The sequence below is a fragment of the Canis lupus genome, chromosome 24 (assembly GCF_048164855.1).
Source record: "Canis lupus baileyi chromosome 24, mCanLup2.hap1, whole genome shotgun sequence".
NCBI classification, from domain to species: Eukaryota; Metazoa; Chordata; class Mammalia; order Carnivora; family Canidae; genus Canis; species Canis lupus.
In genome coordinates, this window is record NC_132861.1 from 43,490,489 (window position 1) to 43,513,831 (window position 23,343).

General features: G+C 45.3%; 1 protein-coding gene across 1 annotated transcript in view; it reads right to left on the reverse strand.

The window, feature by feature from the left end:
• Window positions 1-17,188: 17,188 nt before the first annotated feature.
• The window catches only part of DNER (delta/notch like EGF repeat containing), a 311,266-nt gene continuing 305,111 nt past the window's right edge, over window positions 17,189-23,343 (reverse strand). Inside the window, exon 13 of the mRNA XM_072796556.1 lies at window positions 17,189-18,208. Within this exon, the coding sequence (XP_072652657.1) occupies window positions 18,097-18,208 (112 nt within the window). The 3' untranslated portion in view covers window positions 17,189-18,096. The remainder of the gene's footprint in view (window positions 18,209-23,343) is intronic.

Genomic DNA, 23,343 nt, shown 5'->3' on the forward strand with positions numbered 1-23,343 from the left:
AGTCATCACCACCCTCTTTTCGGCACCACCAGTGTGCCTGCCCCCCAGTGTGGGTAGGGTAGGGTGGCAGGCCTCAAATGTCCCCCACTGTGGCTCTGTGCTCAGTTGTCCCAGCTGTGTTGTAATTAGAAGCTTTGCTCTCATATCACCTGAGCCTCCAAAGAGCCCTCTTTTTTCATTCCCCCTCAAGCTCCAGTCGTCGTTGTCTTCTTCTTCTTCTTCTTCTTCTTCTTCTTCTTCTTCTTCTTCTTCTTTTTAAGATTTTATCTATTCATGAGATACAGAGAGAGAGAGAAGCAGAGACACAGACAGAGGGAGAAGCAGGCTCCCTGCAGGGAGCCCGATGCAGGACCTGATCCCAGGCCCCCGGATCATGACCCGAGCCGAAGGCAGATGCTCAACCACTGAGCCACCCAGGCGCCCCAAACTTTCATCTTCTTAAAAGGTAAATTCCATCAGAGAGGAAAAGTGTTTGTCTCTGTACAGGATGAGAAAGCTTTGTACCCAGAATCTCAGAGGGGCAGCAGAGGAAACCAAATGCTTATCCAACTTATGGTTTTGTTGGTGCTGACTGGTTTGTTGTTATTTTTAAGTGAGTCAGATTCATTTTAAGAAATAAATGGAAAATGGCTCCCATGTTGTCATAGGCACTGTGCCAAGTATTTCAGACACTTATGAATGTCATTAGATAATTATCGTATTTACTGTCAATAGCACTCATTAATCTCATGTGCAGGAAGAGGAGTCCTTCTGAGCATAATTGCTGCAAGCTGGAGCGTCTCTTTCCCAGTGTGAAGCAGTTTTCTGTACTCTGCCCCTCTGGAGCGGGGGCAAGACAACCTGTATCCTTCTTGGACACCATCCTCTGTAGCCCCTCCCACCCCAAGTTCATAACAGCACTGCTTTCCCCATAAGCAACACAAGGTCTCGTTCAATTGTGTTTAACCAACTTGACAGAGCTCCTTCTGTGTCCCAAATGCTGTGGTTGTGATAGAAAGACAGAGAAGACATGCATGTTCCTTCCCCCTCCTCAAAGGAGTTCACTGTTAATGGTGCAGTTAGAAAGACAAGCAGATAATGTTGACTTGGGTGGTGTGCACAATGGTAGAAAGATGTCCAGATGTGGTTCAGGAAAGGGAAGGAGGAGCTCTCTCTGGAGGATTAAAAGAGGTTACAGAGACAGCAATGCCTGGGTCTGGAAGGATAAATAGAAGTTTAGCACGCTGATGTATTGGAGAAAAAGCATTGCTACAAGATAATCCATTGCGTCTCTTCCTCCTCATACCTGTCCCTTCTTTGGTAGGAAGACCTAGGGTATCAGGCAGATGGAAAATAGCAAGATTGGGATGCCTGGGTGGCTCAGCAGTTGAGCGTCTGCCTTCAGCTCAGAGGGTGATCCCGGGGTTCTGGGATCGAGTCCTGCATCAGGCTCCCCACAGGAAGCTTGCTTCTCCCTCTGCCTCTGTCCCTTCCCTGTCTCTCTCTCTCTCTCTCTCTCTCTCTCTCTCTCTGTGTCTCTCATTAATAAATAAAATCTTTTTTAAAAAAATTAAAAAATAGAAAATAGCAAGATAGAGTGGCTGACAGACTGTGCTTCAGAAAGAGAGGGTCCTACTAGCTGTTGGAAAGAATAGACTGGAAGGAGGTGAAATGAATAATAAGAACGGTGAACACATACCTACCACTCAGTATGTGCTGGGCATCATTCTGAGTACTTTACCTGTATGAAGTGATATAAAGTTTGTCCCTGTTTTACAGCTGTGGGAAAAGACTAAGTAACTTAGCAGGAACACACAGCTATGAATGGGAAGGCGGAGGTCAGAACACAGATGGGCTGGCTCCCCAGGCCGCAAACCGTAAAACCACAAAGTCCAGGGATTATTAGGCTGAGTTTCAGGAATGTTTTCACTGGGAGCTGAGACTGAAAAGATAGAGATGAATCCAAGTGAAAGATACTAAGAGCCACAAGAGTACCAAAATGGGATTTTAAAGAAATATGGCTATTTCTTTGTCCCCACCCTCACTCCCCCATCATACTCAGCTGTGGGTTTTTTCTTAAATACGAAGATGAAAAGTGGCCTGTTGTGATTTTGTTTTCTGCTAGGCTACTTTCTCTTTAAACATGACATTACTTGCTGGGGGGTCCAAGTGTTACGAGGAGAACAGAAACCTTTCAAACAGAGGTGGCCAAACTGGGGGGAAAACAAGAAAGAGAAAAGAGCAGGGTGTTCCAGGCACGGGGGGATATGGGAACAGCCTGGTGTCTGGGGAACTCATCTGGAAGAGATGAGGACTGAATTGATTTCATTTCAGTCCCTCCTAGATCTAGGTCAGCAACTCTATGTCCCAAGGAAAACCTACTCTCATGGGCCAAGAGCTAGTAGATGTCCCCAGTGACACTTTCTCCATTTGGTGCCTCTTTTCTCTGCACAAACACTTGAGTTACACAACAGCAAGTTTATGCCCATTGGTTTTCATGCTTTAGAAAGAAAGTATGGCTCATTCCCAGGCAATTAACCAGAAGACAACAGACATTTAGTTTGTTGGGGGAGTGGGGAGGAAGAGGAAATACAACTTTTTGATACTTAAGGAGCCTTTGGATTTAAATGAAGAGCATTCAGATCATAAACCGTGGGGTAAAAATAAATGCTGCAGAATCAGAGAGAACAGTGGCCCTCAATGTGGGGGTCCGTGTGGTTTTCTAAGTGTCAACAGCCTGGTCATTCCTAGGATCTGTGTTTCTTCTGCGGTTGTGTTTACACATTGGTTTCTGGCAAGGGTGAAGTGTTTGCATATGACCTTTAGTAAAATGCAGACATCACTTCATGGGGCCTCATCAAAAGCAGAACTTGTCCTCCCATTCATCTTTGTCAGACCGGCAGGAGCAGCCAGGCTAGGTCATCCAGGGCCACCATTTTTCTCCCAATGGAGACAAAGCTTTCATCCTTCATGCTGCTAATTAGACCCAGGCACACTTAAACTCTGTGAGCTGTAACACTCCATTAATCCGCAATGACCCCTTTGGATAGTCTCTCTCTGGGCTCAGGGAATCATATGGACCATTGGGGTAAGTCTAGAGTTGGCTTTCAGGGGGTTCAAAAGATCCAGCCTGGGGGTCCTTTCGTAATAGTTCATTATTCTGCTTAGATACCCCTCTTCTCCTTTAAAAGTGAAATTCTTGCCAGAGATTCAGGCTCACAGATTTTCTGATCCCACGCTGTGGCCCTATCTCCGACATGCTCAGCTTTCCCATAGGATGGTTTAGAGGATATTGAAATGTGGAGGGAGAGAGTCCAGTGGGGCTGCTGCCAGTCTGCAAGTCCGAGGAGAACTGTTTATCCTATTAACAAAACCAACAGAGCCTTGCTTCGTTCTCCACTGAAAATTCCCCTCCAGGCACTGAGCAGGCTATGACAGACTGCTTTGGAAGCTGCTAGAAGAAGGGATCTGTTCAACGTTATTTACAATTCAATAAACCATAGCATTTCCCTGGTCTAGCCAGTTTCCTCACTGACCAGACCAAACTCTGCAAAGCTTCTCTACCACTCAGCAAATACGGTCAGTTCACGGAAGAGCTGACTTCTCCGTGCCAGCATCTGCGCCCTAGAACAAACACGGCCACCGCAGCCCCGAGTGACATGCAGACAAATGCAGTCATGCTCAGCCCTGGTCCTGTGGGGACGTGCAGACACGGGGTGTTGTGAGAACTTGAACCAATGTAAGTCAGAGAAACCGCCGGACACAGAGTGTGTACAGGGGGCTCAGGCCCATCCTGCCTTCTGTCCTTTACAGAGAAACAGCACAGGTGGTAGGAACTTGCTTGGATGAAAATAACAGTTACGACACACATTATATATATACTGAACCCTACAAACACATTCTCAAAAAAAAATTAATTTCGTTCATGTGCTGTGAGGATAATACATAGTGGTTATGACACTTTTATCAACGCAGAGTTGTCCAAAGCAGTGCTTCACAAAACTGCACGTGTGTTCTAAGGACGACCTAAGAGTCTTGTTAAACAATAGATCTCAACTGGGAGGTCTGGGGTAAGGCCTGAGCTTCTGCATTTCAACCAACTCCCAGGTGATGCTCTGCAAAGAGTCTAGCAAATGGAATAATCTCCCCTTAGCCCCAACCCACCCAACCTGTCTCTCTGATTATTGTCCAAGCTAGATTGTTCTAGTGTCTGCTTTCTTCACTGACTATAAAGAATGAACAACCTTTCAGGTCAACATCGAAAAAGAAAAAAAAAAAAAAAGGTAACTTGTGCTTTTTACTACTTACACAGAATTCCATATGTGAAATGCCGGGATTTACTCACCTTGCCTCGCACAGATGGTGTCTCAGGATGTTTCTAAGTTTGGGGCCATTTTTAAGCCTGTTTCTGTTCCTCTTCTCTGTTACGGAGCCAGAAGGAGACCTGAGTCAGTAGCAAGTTCAGCTGTGCCTCATACGGAGTTCTGTATTTCTCCAAGTGAAGAGAGGTAGTAACTGTATCTCAGTGAAATCAGTGAACCAACTCCACACCACAGAGGAGCATAATTTCGGGGAGGGGGGGCAGGGGGAGGTGCTTAATGTAAGAGATATCGCTGGTCAACCAGGAGGCCTGCGACCTTGCAGGATAAACAGAGTTCACCTTCCTTTGCCGTCAATCTTATGTGAACATTGTAGAGGAAAAACAGCTCCTCACTTCTATATTAAGACACACAAATGTATAACAAAGAGGAAAGCAAAATTCACAGGAATTTTTAAGATTAAGTCATGAGAGCTCAAAAATGTTTTCTTGCTTGTGGCCAGTGGCTTTAGGCCCTTCGGGACACATGTAGGTCCTGCTTCTCTGCACATGGGGGCAATTTGATGGCTAATGCTGAGGATCAGGCATTAACCCACTTCTGTGCTCCCATTCACAGCTGAGAACACTGAGGTTCAGGGTGGTTGACTAGCCTACAATATTAGATTAAGTAAAGCAGACTATTAAGGGAATCTAGAGGATTAAGATGAAAAAATATGTAAAGCTTTGCAAAGCTGAGAGCAGTTTATTTTTTTAAAGATTTATTTATTTATTTGAGAGAAAGAGGGAGAGCATGCCAGAGGGAAAGCATGAGTGAGGGGAAGGCGCACAGGGAGAGAAATCCTTAAGCAGACTCCTTGCTGAATGCAGAGCCCAACATGGGATGCTCTCCCAGAACCCTGATATCAGAGCCTGAGCCGAAATTAAGGCACTTAATCAAATGAGCCACCCAGGTGCCCCTGCAAAGCTGAGAACACTCTAGAAGTCACTGTCTTAGCACAGCGATGGTCAACCCTTTCTGTGTTATCAAAATTGGTAGGGGGGGCGCCTGGGTGGCTTAGTGGTTGAGCCTTTGGCTCAGGGTGTAATCCCAGGTCCTGGGATCGAGGCCCGTATCAGGCTCCCCACAGGGAGTCTGTTTCTCCCCCGGCCTTTCTCTGTGTGTCTCTTATGAATAAATAAATAAAATCTTTAAAAAAATAAATAGAATAAAATAAAATCGGCAGAGAACTGTTAAAATCTCCTATGTTCAGGCCCAATCAAAAACCAATTAAATTAGGATTGTGTGTGGGGGGGGGGTGAGACCCAGACATCAGTATTTTCCAAAACTTCCAGATGATTCCAGAGTTAGGCTTACAATTTCTGAGTCTAGCAAATAAAGTACAGGAGTCCCAGTGAAATTTGAATATCAGAGACCAAATACATTTTTTAGTATAAGTATGTCCCAAATACGGCTTAAGACATACTTCCTCTAGAAAGTTATTTGTTGTTTATTTGAATTCAAATTTGACTGGGCATCCTTAATTTCATCCATTCCCCCCACCCCTCCCCCACCCCGCAGTGCAGCCAAGTTTAGGAGAAAATCTCTGTAAGGATTCCACTCGAGGTCAAGGTGTCAAACCAGATCTGTGCACGGATTGGAAACCTTCAATCCCAGATATGCCTGGTCTCAGGATTCAGGAGCCACGTAGGTGACATCTTTTGAATCCTCAAGTCCCCGTGCCTAACAATTATGACTTTTGCTGTCCATTTGAAGAGAGAAATAAGATGTTATTTATTGAGAGGCAAGTGAAGCAGGTGGTAGATATTAGTGGTTTGTGATGCTCTGCTGTGCGTGGCTTACGGAGTAGCCTTTCATCGGGACCCACACACATACACAGAGTAAAATAGGCCTCTGACCAGACCCTGACAAAGGTTTAAATGCTCCCAGCAGGAGCAAATTCCTTCCCATAATCGTGGATTTCCTTCACTTGGGGCCAGGAGCAGTTAGCTGAGCATCTTCTGAAAGTGACCTGTAGGTTCTTGCTGTAACCCTGCTTCTTCCCACCGGCTTCTGGTCTCCCACGCCTGGTGAACAGGGAGCTGAGAAACCCTGTCTACCTCCTCAAAGCTCCTCGGGATTTAAAATGCATCCAAGCCGGCAAGAATCAAGATAACCTATATCCTAGTCAGAGCAGCAAACAGCAAAATGATGAGAAGAGAAAGGCCAGTCTTGAGGCCCAGGAGCTTTCTTCCTGGAACAGGAAGGGAGACCTGTTTGTCAAGTAAAATGCTGCCAAGTGGCCATGGGAAACCAGTAGCTACCAGCTGGTGGCTTAATTTGAGCCGTGGCCATGCAGGCAGGGTCTGAGGAAGGTATCTGAGAAGCTTCACCTCCCAGAGCCCAAGAACTTCTAGACTCACTTGTGATTTGCATGAATCTTTTACATGGAATGATTCCTGTAAGCCGCCCTCTTTGTAAAAAGTGCTAATGTCCTGTAACCCAACCTCACAGTTCCACAAACAGACGGGGCCTTCCCAGCGCACATTTTCTTATTTTGCTACTCATGGTGATGGTAAACGGTTCCCATGGAAAATAGGGGACTCTACTCTGGGCGTTCAAACCAAGACCAACTCCCATTCAAACAGACCCCAAATCCAAGACAAGCAATGTGTGGGCGATGGGGGAAAAAAGCAATGACTGGGACTCTCGGCAGAGCACATGCGAAGGAAGTGGGAAGGAAGGCTGGCTTTCTCCTGCTCGGTGTCCCAGGCTCACAGGCTGGGATGGAGCGGCTGCTTTGCCAGCCCGGGTTTCCAGCCAGTGTTCAGGGATTTCAGCCTCCCACCAGATACACACATTACCAATTAGGCCCTGTCTCCCTCCCTCCCGGTGCTCTAGATGGCCTCCGCCAGGACGCTACTGTGGTCTTGCTCCAAACATGATCAATTACAGCCCAGAAGACTCTTGAAGACATTTGTCGCCTCTGAGGTTGAGACTATGAAATTCCCATTTCTTCACTAAGGTCCCCTCTGATCCTTGGAATCCACAAGCTGCTTCCTGGGGCAAAGAGCCCATTTCATCAGGCTGCCTGAGCTCCCTGGTTGTTCTCCGTAGCCACAATGACTCATGTGGCAGCCGTCCACCCACAGGCCTCTGTGGGCGAGACCACCTGGCCACCAGGCACAGCGGACACAGCACCAGGCCACCATGGCCCTGGTCCCTGGAGGGCTTATGAGACAGGCACCGAGTCCCAAGGGGCACAGAAGGTCCTCTGACTCTGCTGGCTACTTAGTTGGTTCATTCCCCAAACATTTCTTGAGCTTCTGATATATTCTGGACCCGATTCTACACAGAGGGAGCACCAAATGCCCAAGACGGAGTCTCTGCCTTCAGAGATAAGGCCCTTGCAAGAGCCTTCAAACTCTTACCACAGGTCACCTCCAGTGAAGGAAAAGCTCAGTAAAACTGATGAAAACTCATGTACAGAGACAGTCATTGGAGTGTCACCAACAAAAGTGAAGAGTTGGAAATTTCTTAAATGGCCTATAACAAACATACAATTCGTATTTTAGAGTGTAACCATTTGGTAGGCCTTACATGGCATGCATTTGTTCATGTATTCACTCAACAAAGAATCATGGAGTATTCACTCTATGTGGGTCTCAAGTCTTGGCTCTGAGGAGACAGGTGTGAGCAAAAGAGAGGAGGGTCTTACCTTCCCACATTTATAGTGTAGCGGGAGGTTCATGTGTGTTTATCTATTTGGGAGCGATTAGGACTAGGAGAAAATTAAGTGGAAAGGGCGTCTAGGGAGTGGCAGGGCTTCCAAGGTTTCACCTGAGAAAGAAATATTTCAATAGAGACACTAAAAACTACCCTTTGGGGGGATCCCTGAGTGGCTCAGCGGTTTAGCACCTGCCTTCGGCCCAGGGCATGATCCTGGGGTCCTGGTATCGTCCCACATCAGGCTCCTGCATGGAGCCTGCCTCTCCCTCTGCCTGTGTCTCTGCCTCTCTCTGTGTGTCTCTCATGAATAAATAAATAAAATCTTGAAAAAAAAACAAAAACAAAAACTACCCTTTGTGATGAGCACCGAGAAGTGTACGGAAGTGCCGAATCACTATGTGGTACACTTGACGCTAATATTACACTGTATGTCAACTCACTGGAATTTAAATAAAAATTCATTAAAAAAAACAAACTATGCCTAAGGAAGGGAAAAGGCTCCTGAAAGAATGTTAAATTGAAAAAAAAAAATTAGAAAACGGTAATCAATACAATTATGGTTTTGTTTTTAAAGTACGTACACCTACTGAGGGTCCCTGAAGGGGAGGGGGGGTGGAATGGGGTAACTGGGTGAGGAGCATTAAGGAGGGCATGGGGTGTGATGAGCACCGGCTGTTACATGCAATCGGTGATTAGAAACTACATCTGAAACTAATGACGTACTATATGTTGGCTAATTGAATTTAAATAAAGGATAATAATGAAGTACATACGCCCTACACACACATACGCAGATGTACACAGGTACACACGCAGCATCCACCGAACCAAAGCCTGGGTGGGTGATGGATTACCTTCGGCACACCCATCCATCTGGCTCCCCAGTCGCCAAAGCCATCCCTTGGTTCCCCCACAGAAATAACACCCTCCAGGAGCCCTTCCCTACCCCTACATCTGGCTCTAAGGTTGTCTCTTACCCCCTCAGCCAGGCAGAGACCCCACCTTACTCTCTGGGTACAGACACCACAAGGTACAACCCAATGCCTCCTCACAAAGTGTGCCATAGGATGGATTTCTTCCTCTGGGGGGTGAGGAGTAACCTGGGGCCTCCTCTCATCATTGTTCTTTAATTCAGCTGACCAAAGGCTGCTGCTCAGTCTTTGGACATATACCAACTCTAACTTCACAGGTAGTTTCCCAAAGACCCATCCTCCCCACCCTCCCCCTCCATCAACCTTGGTCCTTTCTACCTAGAGATTTGGAGGCAGCTGCTGCCCCTGTGCCTGAGAGAGGATGGACTTTACAGCTCCTGAGATGTCACTCTGGCATCTGTGCTTTGCTATTTTTATAAGAGAAAACTGGCATCTCGTTATTTTACTTAGTATTTCATTACTGGTGAATTCAAATTTTTTTCTTTTCTTTCATTTTTTTTTTAAGCATACGTACTTCTGTAAATCATCTGTGCTCTTTCTTTCTCTACTGAATTTTAGGGCTTTACATACTGACTTTTCTAAGCTCCATATATAATAAGAATATTATCAGTGCTCCAAGAACATTCTGAGAGGAAGGGCAACAGAAGAAGCCACCAAGGGAGAGATGAAGTATTCATGTAAAGCATAAAGTCTTCTGCACCTGACAGAAAAATCGCCTAACAGTTAAAATGCAAAAGCATTTGGAAAATACATTTGTTGTGAGTAATACTTGCAAAGTACTTGTGCATCAACGGGCAATGGCAGGAAATTTTTGGACATTCTGGACAATTGTTTATTGTTTAGAAAAGTAAGTAAATTCCAGAACCCAAGGTCTAGGAGGGCTCTAAGAGCCACCTCCTTCCCCAGAGGAGGAATCTGAGAATCAGGGAGATGGTGTGCCCTGTGCTCCACCACCTGCCAAGGAGTGACAGTGTTGGTACAATCAACCGTGACCTCTCCTCGATGAACAAAATGACTTATTACAAAGAGGAAGTCAGGGCGCCTGGGTGGCTTAGTGGCTGAGCATCTGCCTTTGGCTCAGGTCATGTTCCTGGGGTCCTGGGATCAAGTCCTGCACTGAGCTCCCCACAGGGAGCCTGCTTCTCCCTCCACCTGTCTCTGCTTCTCTGTGTGTCTGTTATGAATAAATAAATAAAATATAAAATAAAATATATAAATACATAAATACATACATAAATAAATAAAACGGGAAGTGTCCCAATAATGGCTTCTCCATTCGACATGGTCTATAAAACCTCAGAACAGGATGCTCACTGAAACACATAACTGTCCTCAGTGGCTTAAAATGCCTGTATTGTTGCCAGAGTGGAAATCCAAAAGACGGGAAAGCCTTGCAGCCTCAGATAAGCCAGCAGAGTGGATCTTTCCAGATCAATAGCCATCATTGACCACTCTGGGAAACAGAGGGACTGTCCAGCTGAAGGGTGTTGGGTGGAGGATTAAGTGTGGAACAGAAGCCCTCTTCAAGGCCCCTCCGACAAATTTCAAGCTCTGCACATGGTGAAGGGTCTGTACGTCCTGACTTTGGAGGAGGAGGCCTCTTGTAAATACACTAACAGCTGAATAACACGAGACATAAGGTCAATTCTCTAAAGAATATGGTTATTTGGACAAATTAGAGCTTGCTGGCTAAACAAGAGGGAAATGGCCCTTTGGAAGTCACCCCTGCTTGGAGGTGTTCTCTGGGGACACCGCTGAACACTGGGGGGATCCATCTGAATGCAACCAGCATGTCCATTTCTCATCGCTGTTCGGGAACGAGGAGACTTTCTCTTGAACGTTAAGAGCAAAAAACAAAGGCAAGAAGGGAGAGCAGTGGCCTCTAGTGCTTCTTACTTAATGAGTAGGTTAAAACTGACCCGTTTGAAAAACAACAAGGACAACAACAACAACAACAAAAACAAAAAGAACTAACCCGCTGTGGGTGCAAGACTGAGAGAAACTGAGTGGAGCAGAGTTCGAAGCACACCTGATTGCCAGGACTTGCCAGGACTTGTCCCCCCTCTAACCCTGGATGGAGCAGCCAGTTGCAGTCACCTGAGAGGTACCCCCAAAGCCTGGCAGAAGCAGACCTAGCCAAGCAGCCTCTCGTCTGCCAGCTTCCCCGGGTCCCTTTCCTTTGCCACACAGGGATCTGAAATTAGGGAGTTCAGTCTGAGAGTGTACTGAGCAGAAAGATCTATTTTTAATACAAGTAAATTAAATGGAAAACTTTTGGATTAAGATTCTGAGGTCCTTGGAAACTGAGCGATCAGGGCTATTTTTTGTCACAAGAGTCAAATGTTCAACTGTGCTGAAACAATTCTCCATTTGGTTGAGCCTGGTCCTTGGCATTTGCAAGTTCCCTGCAAGGGAGAAAGGGCCTCAAAAACATCCCAAGGGCCCCATCCCCTGAGGGTAAATTGCTCTGCCCGAATTTTTGTGCCAGTCATTTGGAAGTAGCCAAATTAATGCAGAGGATTTAAAAAGGACAGTCGGGGCTGGAGCAGAAATAACCAGCAATCACTTAGCACTCTCACACACAAGACAGAAGCCCCTCTACCCTGAGCTGACCCACAGGCGCTGCCCATGCAGCCCAGCCTTGAGCACACCGAGAGCCTCTCCGGCTCTGGCTCTTCCACATTCCACACCTTCTGCTCACCTCCTGCCCAAAGCGTTCAATACACCCTCCTCCCCAACTGCCCTTCCTTGAAGACAATCCACCTGGGTCCATGTCATTCACCCTAAGTTATGAGAACATGGCCCCAAGGAGGCCCAGAACAGATGTTTGTTGAATCACTCTACTGAAGAAGTTCGTGGAGTCCACTCCTCTCACAAGCTGATTCCCACCATTGGGCAAGTTTGCGAAGCTCTGATTTGATTCATTTGGAATGATGGAAATAAAGGAATCAGGGAAGAGAGCATTAGGGTCTGGGAAGGTTCACTGGTGTTCTTCAACCACCCCAGATGAGATGGGGTGGGAGAGGCACAGGAGGGAATGTGCAAAGATATCCACTCCACAAATAAGGGTTACCTTTGATGAGCGGGACAAGGAGAAAAGTTGGAGTTGCCCCCAGAGGGACCATAGAATCTAGTGGAGCAAATGCCTAAACGAACAGAAGGGGGCTAAAGGAAAAGTTGCTTGGTGCCTTGGAAGCAATGAATCTGGGAATGAGTCTCTCTTGGAAGAAGGTAGCCGGAAATCGACCCTGTCCATGTGAGGGGGCGGTTAGCCTTCAGAAGTACCTTGAGGAGCGCATGGAGATCACCCACCCCTTCTGGAGAGAATATAGTGGTAGTAGCCTTTCGAGAAAGGTCGAGCCTGCTGAACCCTGAAAATAAGAACTTGAAAAGCAACCGGCCCAATTGTACAGAAACCATCAGCTTAACCATATGCCTCAGGTTTACCCACCGCCTCCAAACTGGACGGTTCCACAGTTAAAACTGTTTAAACTGTAGTTCTTATTCAGTTCCATAAGTAGGTCTACTAGTGTCTGGGAAGATTTGGGAATTAAGGGTAATAATCCACTTGTAACACACCTTAGAATTCTCATGAAGAACAAAGCACAGGAGTCACATCCCTAGCTGCCTGATTTGAGGGAAGGAAGCCTTGCGCGTGACTATTATCTGTACTGAAAGCTTTCTATGCTTCGTCCCCTGAGTTCACAGCTGAGGCACTGGTGAGTTTTCTGGAAATTGAGTTGTACTAAAGTGTTCATATGATAAATGAGCACAGCTACGTGAAGTAATTTCTCCTGAAATCAATTCTTGATTTCCCTACATCCCACCCTCCCCCCCACCAACCCCGGTCTTCTGGGCACCCGGCAGGCCTCGTGATGGCCAATGCAGACAAGAGCCCATTTGGAATAGTGTTATGATTTATCGTGTGCAATGTGCCAGGAACTGTGCTGCTGGTCCTTTCAGCTCCACGAATCCATCTTCTGTTTCTTAATAGCACCGGTGTCCCACTGACCTTGGGAAAGTCATCTTCTGGTCTTCCTGGGTCTCCATCAGCTCCTCTGTAGAGTGAGGGTTGAACAGAGTAATTTCCTTTGTAGAATGTCTGTGTGTGTACGTGTGTGTTTGCACGCGTGTCTGTTGGAGTAGGTCTGCCTAAAACTCACCTTGATCTAAGGACCACTTTGTATGTTTATTACCCCCGTATGTCCCTAAGGGAGTTACGTGCATCTTGCTGCAATTTGCATGCGTCTCCATGAAAGTCCCTGCGGAAGTCATATTTCTGAAAGACTACAAGAGTTGCTTGACTCCAGTATAAGGAAACCACAACATAAGAATTTCAAATTGTGAAGGGGTGTTCTGCTCAGGAAAATAGGAAATTGCCTTATTAAAAAATAATTTATCCATGGAATATTTTCCACATGGACTAGTCTAATAAGATTTCAATTTCGTGAACATCCTCTTGGACAATTCGGATATTTTCTACTAGCCCAACAGAAATAGGACAATTGGTCGTCTATCATTTTCTACTGCCACACAGCAGTCTGGGAATGTGTAGATGGGTTAGATTTTAATCTATGAATGGGGTAACCGGGTGATGGGTATTAAGGAAGGCAGGTGATCTGATGAGCGCTGGGTGTTACATGCAGCCGATAATTATTAAAAACTACATCTGAAACTAATGATGTACTATCTGTTGGCTAATTGAATTTAAATTTTATTTTTTTAATTTAAATTTTTAAAAAAGTACTTTTTATCTTATTTTAAAGATTTTATTTATTTATTTATTTATTTATTTATTTATTTGAGAGAGAGGTGGGGGACAGGCAGAGGGAGAAGCAGACATCCTGCGGAGTAGCGAGCCTGTTGCAGGGCTCAATCCCATGACCCTGGGATCAGGATTATAAAATTTTAATAACTAGCATAAAAATCCATCCGAGCAAAACCTACATTAACAAAATCACGGAGCTGCTGATTGAATCCAGAAGCTGAGGTTTATAATGCACTAACTGAATTTCATTTTTTCTTGCACCCCTACAGCATGGCCATCCTCTGCCACCGACACCTGACTTCCACTTTCTCCCTGTCCTAGCACACCGGAAGTCTGCCCCCCACCCCAGAAGTCTTCTGGTTCCTACCCACCTCTCCATCTTCAATCTACCCACTCTACCTCTTGCACATTTTTTAAATGACCTTATTGTTTTTAACACTTTATTGACTTTTAAAACTTACATACACTAAAACACACAGATCTTCAGAGTACAGTCTGAGGACTTTTGACAAATGTAGACTCTCTTGTTGCCTTCACGCAAATCAAGATACAGACTATTTCCATATTCGAGAAAAGTCCTTCTGGGCCCTTTCTGGCTATTCCCTTGCCCTCTGCACCCGGAGGCAACCAATGTCTGGATTGCTAGCACCATAAATCGGTTGTGCCGAATCTGGAATCTCACATAAACATAAATCATGCATGATGTTCCCTGCTGTATCTGACTGGGCTCAACACCTACACCGGCAAGATTCAGACATGTTGTTGCATAATTCGGTACTTCTTTCCGGTTTTTTTTTTTTAATGGTCTTCTAGTATATTGGGGACTTCTTTGGAAAAGTTGCTTATTAGCATTCTTGTAGAAGACTTTTTTTAACACATATTTTTGTTGCCCTTGGACATTTACCTAGGAGTGAACTTGCTGGGTCATAGAGCGGGGCATGCTCATCTTGACCTTGCATGCATGATGCTCCAACGTGACTCTGTTTTTTGGGTTCCTCAGAAGTGCCCACTCTCATTCTCTAACGCTCCACCCTATCTTCCCCTCCTGCCACCTGGGTAATTCCTACCTAGCCTTCAGGTCCTAGCTTAGATGTTACATGTCAAAGAGCCTTCCCAGCAAAGGCCTCATACATGCTGAGTGCTCCATTAACACCTGTTGGACAGATGGGTGAATGGACTGATTGAGAATGAAGATACCGAGGGATAGATTAGCTGGTGGTTTTCAAACTGCCCTCTGTAGAACTCTTACCATTCCTCTACCCGCTCAGGGACCACTGGAGCGAGGCAGGTGGGGCAACATGGGCTGGAGCCCGGTTGAATCAGATCACTTTAGCACATTTCCACTGGTGCCACTGTGGGAAACAGTATGGCGTTTCCTCAAGAAATCACAAGGTCCCTATTCTAATGAGTTGGGTCAGAATTGGCGATCCAGGGTCAGCAGGTGCCAGCCTGTGTTGAGCAGAGATGTACCGTTTGGTCCATATGGCCACGAAAACGACCCTCAACTGTTAAAATCACTTGGAAACAATTTATCTGCAGGTGCCATTTCCTTGCAAGAATTAAGGGCTGTGCAAAAACTATAAAAACGAGCTGGACCACTTCTGATGGCGGGGCTCCTTGTTGTGACATACGGTTGTCCCGTCTTGTGAAAACCCCCATGTCAGAAGGGGCTAATTCCAACTCCACTGCATCATGAGACTATCCCAGTTCAACAAATCAAATACCTGGGCGGCATTTACTCTTGCTTACCAAATGCTTTTTTCACTGATTGTGCGAAATAGCAACTTCACAAGACAGGAGAGCATGGCACACACTCGGAGAAAGGGCGGCCTCCTTTAGGAGGGCTGCTAACTCACCCGCCGTCCACAACGCACTGACTACAGATCGCAGGCAGAGCCATCAAAGCCAGAAGACTGACTACCTTGGGTCCATACGGCCTGTACCTAAAATAAGCACAGCAGCAACAGCAAATAGCTAATGTGCTGAATGTTGAATGTGAGCTGGAGGTGAGATGAGTGATTTACACACATCCTGGCACTTAATCCTCATGATGATCCAGGAAGGGGCACCATCAATGTTCACATTTCCTAGATTATAAATCCCAGAGCTTTTGCCCGAGCTGTTAGTAGGGAAACAACTGAAGCAAGAGTCCAATCCACTCTACTCAAATCAGCTGCCAAAGAGCAGTTTACCTTTCCCTCCCCGGGCTCTCAGAGGTGTGGGTCTACATTTATCTGTTTGGTTATTCGATGAAGTGCAGGTGCCAAAGAAGCTGTGACTTGCATGCCAGGGTCTTTTTGGCACCATCTGCCTGACATGGAACAAATGTTCAGTGGAACATCTTATTACTGAACGCGTGTGGTGTCGGCCCCAGACCCTGGGAAGGCAGATGAACCAGCACAATCTGAGTTCATAAACTCCCTTAAGTTGCTTTAAAAAGAAATTACGATTGACAAAAGATTTCCAACCAAGTCCTTTAAGGGGTATGATAGAGAATTTAAGAATTTGGAGGGTTGAGAGATTGGGATGGAGCAGCTTCCAAAGGAAGACAGCACAGACATTGCTCTAGGGCATGCAGGGGAGTCAAGGGGAAATTGAACCTGGACTCCCACCTATGTCCCTAGGCCTCATCCTGCGGCTGGGGGTCCGAGGGCCAAGCCACCAACAGTCTCCCACCAGGAGATGGAAATAAGCAAGGCCTGTGATGTTTCCACGGATGCTCAACCGATCATGTTCATGTTTTGTGCTAGGTTAGTTTCTAAGCACTGATACACACTAAACCTATTAATATATTGCACGCCATCATTTAATAATCAAGAGCGTGGGAGGGTTGCTATGTCATCTGGAGGCCCGGGGACAGATGTTTGAGGGAAGAGAGGGAAAGGAACGCATCTTAAATACCTCTTTTTGCCTCCCCCGTGCCTGGTTCCAGGGCCATTTTCTTGGCCTGACCAAACATGCCCATGTATAGATAAAGTGAATTAAAAATAAAAAAGACTGGGACTTTGGCACAGCATTTGGTTGCAAAATAGAACTGAACGTAGGGTGACTGTGAGCTGCTTTCACGTTCCTAAGGACCCCAGTGTTGTTTGCTGAGGCAATTTCACTTGACCTCCACCGGACAGCAGCACACAGAGGACATTTCCTGAGGCTGCAGGTGCCCCTGCACGTCGTGCCTAGGAGCCTTTCCGCATTTCAGTGTCCCCAACAGTCCTGTGTGCTGTACTTTGCGGGCAGGTTCTGATGTAAATGCTAAAAGGAGAATTCTTGTTATTTTTCCCCCCATCCTTCATGTTTAAAGGAAGTGGGGGAGGCTTCGCTGGCAATTAGATCAGGACGGTTCCCAGAAGGTACAGGAATGGATCTGACAGCTGCAGAATGGTCTTCCTCGGAACAGTCAAGATGTGAAAAACAGCGAGATCGACAAGCAATATCAAACCCAAAACGTTTTCTCTTCTTTTAAAAGAATGAGAGACAAGTGCATCTTGGACTTGGTAACATTTATTCAATAGTCTGTGAAATTAGCAAGAATCAGAAGAAGCACATATCAATCCAATACGGCCACAAACATGTCCTGGATATAAATAAAGATGTCCTAGGAGAAGCACTCACTACAGAAGGAACTAGTACTCTCTTATATTGACTACCTCTTAGCAACAAACAACTCCAACGTAAATTCAATTTACTCACAATAGAAAAACCTTGACTTCTAAAAGGAAATATAGATTTGCTGCGGTCGTAATTTGCCTCACGAGGCCCGTTTGCTGCGTGACTTCCAGGCCTGGCTTGACGACTGTTGCGAAAATGACAAAAAACGAACTCAAAAGAACGCTTCCGCAAGGTTCAACGGAACAGTGCAGAAATAAGTTACTTACCCATGCACAGAAGAAGGCAAAGGCTAATTTCATTCGGGTTAGGAATAATAAATGCAACTAGTTTCTTTTTTCACAAAACAAACATTTCAGACTTCGTTTTAGGTTAACGGGTATACTGTTATATGGGTCATACTCTACATGTGTTTCCTAACTACTCAGAAAGCCGGCACTCACACGTCACATGGAAACTTCTCGTCGATTAGACTTATTCTCTGTAACAGCCACAGAAAGCCAGCCGCGTTTCATGACGGCATCTACCATGGGAAGAGCACACACTAGTCGAAGCATACAGTTTAAAGAGCTGAAAGTACATTAAAACGTAGTCTATGGATTTCACAAATTTTGTTTTTTAAAATATTTTTTCCAAACTAAAAGCTGCAGAAAATTAGTTCTTCGATATTCTACCGAAAACTCTTGAGCAGCTACCATTTCAAATTTCTTAAGCTTTTTATTTTCTTAAAAATATTTAAATGAGGGTAGTATCCCATCTTTTTGAAAAATAATCCCCCCCAAAAAGATTACAAATCTTTTGTTTTAATCAGTGTGACCAGGGGTTTGTCATCGGGGCTGTAGTCCTCATAGGCGATGGGGGTCACGTCGTACATCGCAGGCCGGGATTTCTTGCCAAACCTGAAACCGCAGGGAGAGAGGACCCTGGTTAGATGAACAGTGGGTCTCAAATTCTATGAAAGGCAAGTAGTGAGAATAACAGATTCAAGAATCAGATGGAACAATAAAAATACCCTAAGAAATATATTCTCTTGCAGCACAGAAATTGAAGAGATCCGGATATCAATGCTGAATGAGTATGCACATTACTCATTCAGTGCGGGAGGTAAAAAAAGGATTTCATGAAACACGGGGCCCAAATGAATGTTGACGCTTCTAGGTTAAATCCTGGCAAAGCAACAGGCGTTTCAGCCCTACAATAGGTCTTAAGAAAATGTATTTATTTCTCTTTATCTTCTGAGACTCTTAACTATCTGCAGAGGCGAGCTTATTTTACATCCATTCCAGGAACACAGAATGGCAGGGCAAGTCTTCCTGGGGACTTACTGGAGGGCTATGAAGGCTCAGAGGTCATCTGAGGTCCCAACATGAGGAGATGAGCAGATAAGGAGATGTCTGCCCACAACACCAGGTGCCCGCCATCCAACCCCACCCACCTGTTCCTCCCCACACCCCCCACACACAGGCCATTGTTTTTTGTTGTTTTCCTCTGAGCACGAGACATTGTCCCAAAAGATCTGTGCATATCAAAATCCCTTCAACAGCAGGACTGACGCCCAGAAGCCAAGGGTGTCAAAATCCAATTTCAGGACTTCCTGCCAAACCAGTCTTAAGATGAAGATTATTAAAATAAAGCCAATTCAACTTCTGGGTGGTCTCTTCCCATTGAAGGCCTCACCTTCCCTAAAGTCCCTGGAGTATAATATGATTTAAGTAATCTTCCACATTCACCCACCGTGCCTCCTCCCTCATACAGACAATATTTTTTTAACTGTTTCAAGTCCAATAGGGTTTTTAAAAGAAACATGTAAAGAACCTTAAATTTTAAAAAAGGTTGGTGGGATGAGCCCCTAAGACTTTAAGGGGCTCACTTATCACGGTTTTCACCCTACCTCTGTTGCCCCTGTTACTACTTTTCCCTTTGCTATCTTGGAAAGCCAATCTTCTCACATAAAGTGAGAAGTAGAAAGGAATGGGAAAGGAGAAAATGTCCATTCTTCATATTATCTTTTGTTTTTAAACAATTGTCGATCATTTGTTCTGGTTGACTCAAGATCTACTGGTTTTCAGGGGCACAAAGTCAGGAACCACGCCAGATGGGCAACACGCATAGAGTTAACACATCCCGCCACCAAGAAATCCAAGGATATTACCATAAGATTAAAAAGCTTTCAATAAAATCATGTCTAAAATGTGAAGCCTCACTGGTCTGTGCATAAATGCGGGTTGGATTCCAGCCTGTGGTCTGTTTATCTAGATTGAGTGAGGCCTGCATAATCTGACACTAGGGAAAGGGGTAACATTGTAAAAGCCAACTGGATCTGAACACTTTCTCCCAAGGCTGAAACTTCTGGAAGCCGCTTTACGGTGCAAATATTTTGACAATCTATTTCTCATAAAACAGCTAGCCACGTTGGTAACAATATACCACTAATAATATTGATTCATGTTAAAAGTCGGGCAATCCCAGTGCAAAGCCCTCTGTATCCTAACATTGTAAGCCAGTGAGACCCTTTCCTGGGGGAACTTTGATGGGAAGGTCAGCGAAGTCCAGATAGCCGATCAAGCAATTGGTTGGCCAAGGGAAAAAAAAATCCAAGCAACTTAATAGTTTGAATATGTGTTTAAAGAATCCGTTTTATTTTTTTTATATGATTTCATAGTTTGAAGGAGAATCTGTTTCTTCAACATCTAGAAAGTTAAATGCCTCCACATTATGCAATCCACCAACAAGCTAAAGCAAAGGGCTGTAATCTTAAATTGCGATCATGGGGCTGAATATTGACAAGGCAGGTTTGAGGATGGGTGTTTCAGATCCACGGAGCGTAATAAGGCAAGGGCTGAAACCAGTCAGGATCAGCCACAGCTGAAGAACAAGGAACCCTGGTTCCTATCTAGACAAGCAACTGGCTGTGTGCACGGTGCTAATGAGATCAACTCTCAGCCAGTATGGGTCATAAAGTGTAAGGCTGGTTACAAAGGTAACCTGGTTTAAAGAGGGGTAATACCCCCAGTGCTATCCTGAGTTGGAATCCCTGTGCTATGACCTAATTAGCTCCACATTCCTTAGGTGAAATACAGAGGTCTCCACCCTAAATCATCCACCACATAGAAGCTAAAATGGCTTTTAAAAAAAACAATAAAATGAGGGGCACCTGGATGGTTCCGTTGGTTAAGCATCCGACTCTTGGTTTTGGCTCAGGTCATGATCTCAGGGTCTTGAGATTGAGCCCCATGTCGGGCTCCACACCCAGCGTGGAGTCTGCATGTCCCTCTCCCTCTGCCTCTCCCCCTGAGCACTCTCTTTCTCTCTTTCTCTCTCTCTCATGAATAAAATCTTTAAAACACACTAAAATGAAACAAGACTTCCCTTGAATCTCCTACACCTATCACAATGGCAAGCTCCCATCTAGTAAAAAAATGATTGTGCATTCCTACTTAAATTTATAATCCCCACAGCTTTTTTATATTTCCTTTGTTTCTCAGAATTGGGTGGATGTTAAGAAATAAGCTAACAGCCATAGAATTCCACTTAAACTCTCAGGCACTAAGCCAATGGTAAGAGCTTGCCTGTGTTATGGCAGGAATATTTATGTGACTGTTCCTTTAAATAACACACTGGGTTTTTTTTTTTTTCTCCTTATCACAAAGACACATTTTAAATGTAAAAAAAAAAAATTGGAAAATAGAAAAAATTATAATGTAGACCAGGGGTTCACAATGTATAGCATGAAAACCAATTATGGCCTGTTGCCTGCTTTTTTTTTTTTTTAAGATTTTATTTATTTATTTGAGAGAGAGCAGAGTGAGAGAGACTATGAGCAGGGGGAGGGACAGAGGGAGAAGAAGCAGACTCCCCACAGAGCAGCCCCCCCCAATGATGCAACGATTGCAACAATGCGGGGGCTCAATCCCAGGACCTAGGATCATGACCTGAGTCAAAGGCAGATGCTTCACTGAGAGCCACCCAGGCACCCCACTGTCGCCTGTTTTAAATAAAGTTTTATTGGAACACAGTTACATCCATTCATAATGAGTGTCTGTGACTTTCATGCTACAAAGGCAGAGCTAATACAAAGACCTGAGGAAGGTATGCTCCATAAAGTCTAAAGTATTTTGCAGGCCTTTGATGAAGACTGTAAAAATCACCCACGAGTCCCTCTCTCCAAAGGATTTAGCATAGTGTCTGGTCATGTCAACAAAACCCAGAAGCAATCATGGGAAGCTGTGGCAACAGCAGCGTTAAGGTCACTGACATCGCAAACATATCTGGTGACCAGCCTCATACACCTTATCTCACTATAAGATACTGCAACCAATTGTAAGGCAGATCTAAGAGAGTGCGTTCTTCTAGTTCATATTCCGCTGAAAGTCAAAACCTAAAACACCACCTCAGGGAACGGAGGGTGCGTTCTTCTAGTTCATATTCCACCGAAAGTCAAAACCTAAAACACCACCTCAGGGAATGTAGGTGGATCTGACCTTGAAAACAGCCAAAGTCCTGAGATACTATTTAAGAAAACATGACTGGATCCTTCCACGGCTGTCCTGTTTCTGTTTTCTGTGATCAGGTGCTTAGAGCTCGTGGGGCCGTGAACAATCCGCAGCCGAGATGTGACCTCACTCCAGAGCCTGGGATGCTCATTTGCTCCTGCTGGCCAGTCACAAACTCTCTCCAGCCTGAGCATCAGCAAAGCAGCCACAGAACACAGGACCCTTAACAAGAGAGAGAAGGGGGAGGCTCCCTCACACCCCGGCACTAGCCTCAACTAACTGCGTGCTGACGTCAGAATCACCAGACACTTCCTCGGTCACTCGTGAATGTCACAGGTGACCCACTCAGTATTTATCCTGTGTGGCTGCTGAGCTGCAGTCATTCGATGCAATGTCATCTCCAGGCCGACAGCAGGGAGACAGGCTGTGAAATGGGCGTTAGCTACAGGTCACTGCTGGAAACTAGGGAGGAGGTAATAGCAGAAGGGTTAATTTTTTTTCAGTGCCTTTCTAGGGTTTCCAGGAAAGGGGAGTGAAAAGGGGCCAACCAGCCAGAGACCCAGCCAGGACCTCTAGAGAGCCATGTTGTAGAAACCACAGGTCGCGGCTGAATAAACGTTTATAAGGGAATGTTCCAGATATCTGGGAAGGTATTGTATTAACTTCAATGGTTTTATCTGCAGTCACTGGTGCATGGAGGAGCTTATTGGTTGGGAATTCTGCAGTAAATATTTTTGATAAAAATCAGCACCAAATAAGAACCAGGTTTGTAAATGCTTTCAAGTTTATTCTTTCCTTCCAAGACTATCCAGTTAAATATCTTCCGAGTGGGCTATATAAGCAGGAAGCTCAGAAGAATCTATCTTAAACTATTCTGGGGCTGAAATAAGATACTCCTCTTGAACACACAAGGATCTGAGCCAGAGGTCCCTGTGGGTGTGAAGGGAACCTGACTCCTCAGGTCTCCCAGTACATCCCAGTATAATGCCACCGATTCTGCTCCTTCCTGGTGAACTTAGCACTCCTGGGAATGGAGGGAGAAGACTCTTGAGCAACACAGAAGCTTGTTTCCCTTTCTTTTTACACCTTCCATCTCTCATCCCGTGACTTCTGGATACTGCAAACACTCATGCGGGCCACTTATTAGGCTGGTGCCCTGGAATGAAGCCACCTCAGGCAGGTCAAGACATCCTATAGCAACCCCTAATAGAGATTGTCCTTTCATTAAGACTTCAAATTTTACTAAGTAAGGTCTGCTATGGGCCAGGACCCACTGAAGACAGAAATAAAACAGCCCTACATGTACTGGCTGGTGGAGGAGTCAAATAAACAAGATGTGCAGGGATTGGTCTCAGGGCTTCCTGGAGACTGTGATGTCAAGCTTGCCCTTAAAGGAAGGAGAGTCACTGATGTGCAGCTGTGTAGGGCCTGACTTTAAAGGCGATCTACCTTCCCCTCTCCTTCATAGTTCTAGAAGTAAGGTGGGTGCAGCTCTCAGAAAGAAGACACGCTTGTCACATCGGGGCATCAGGGCACCTGCT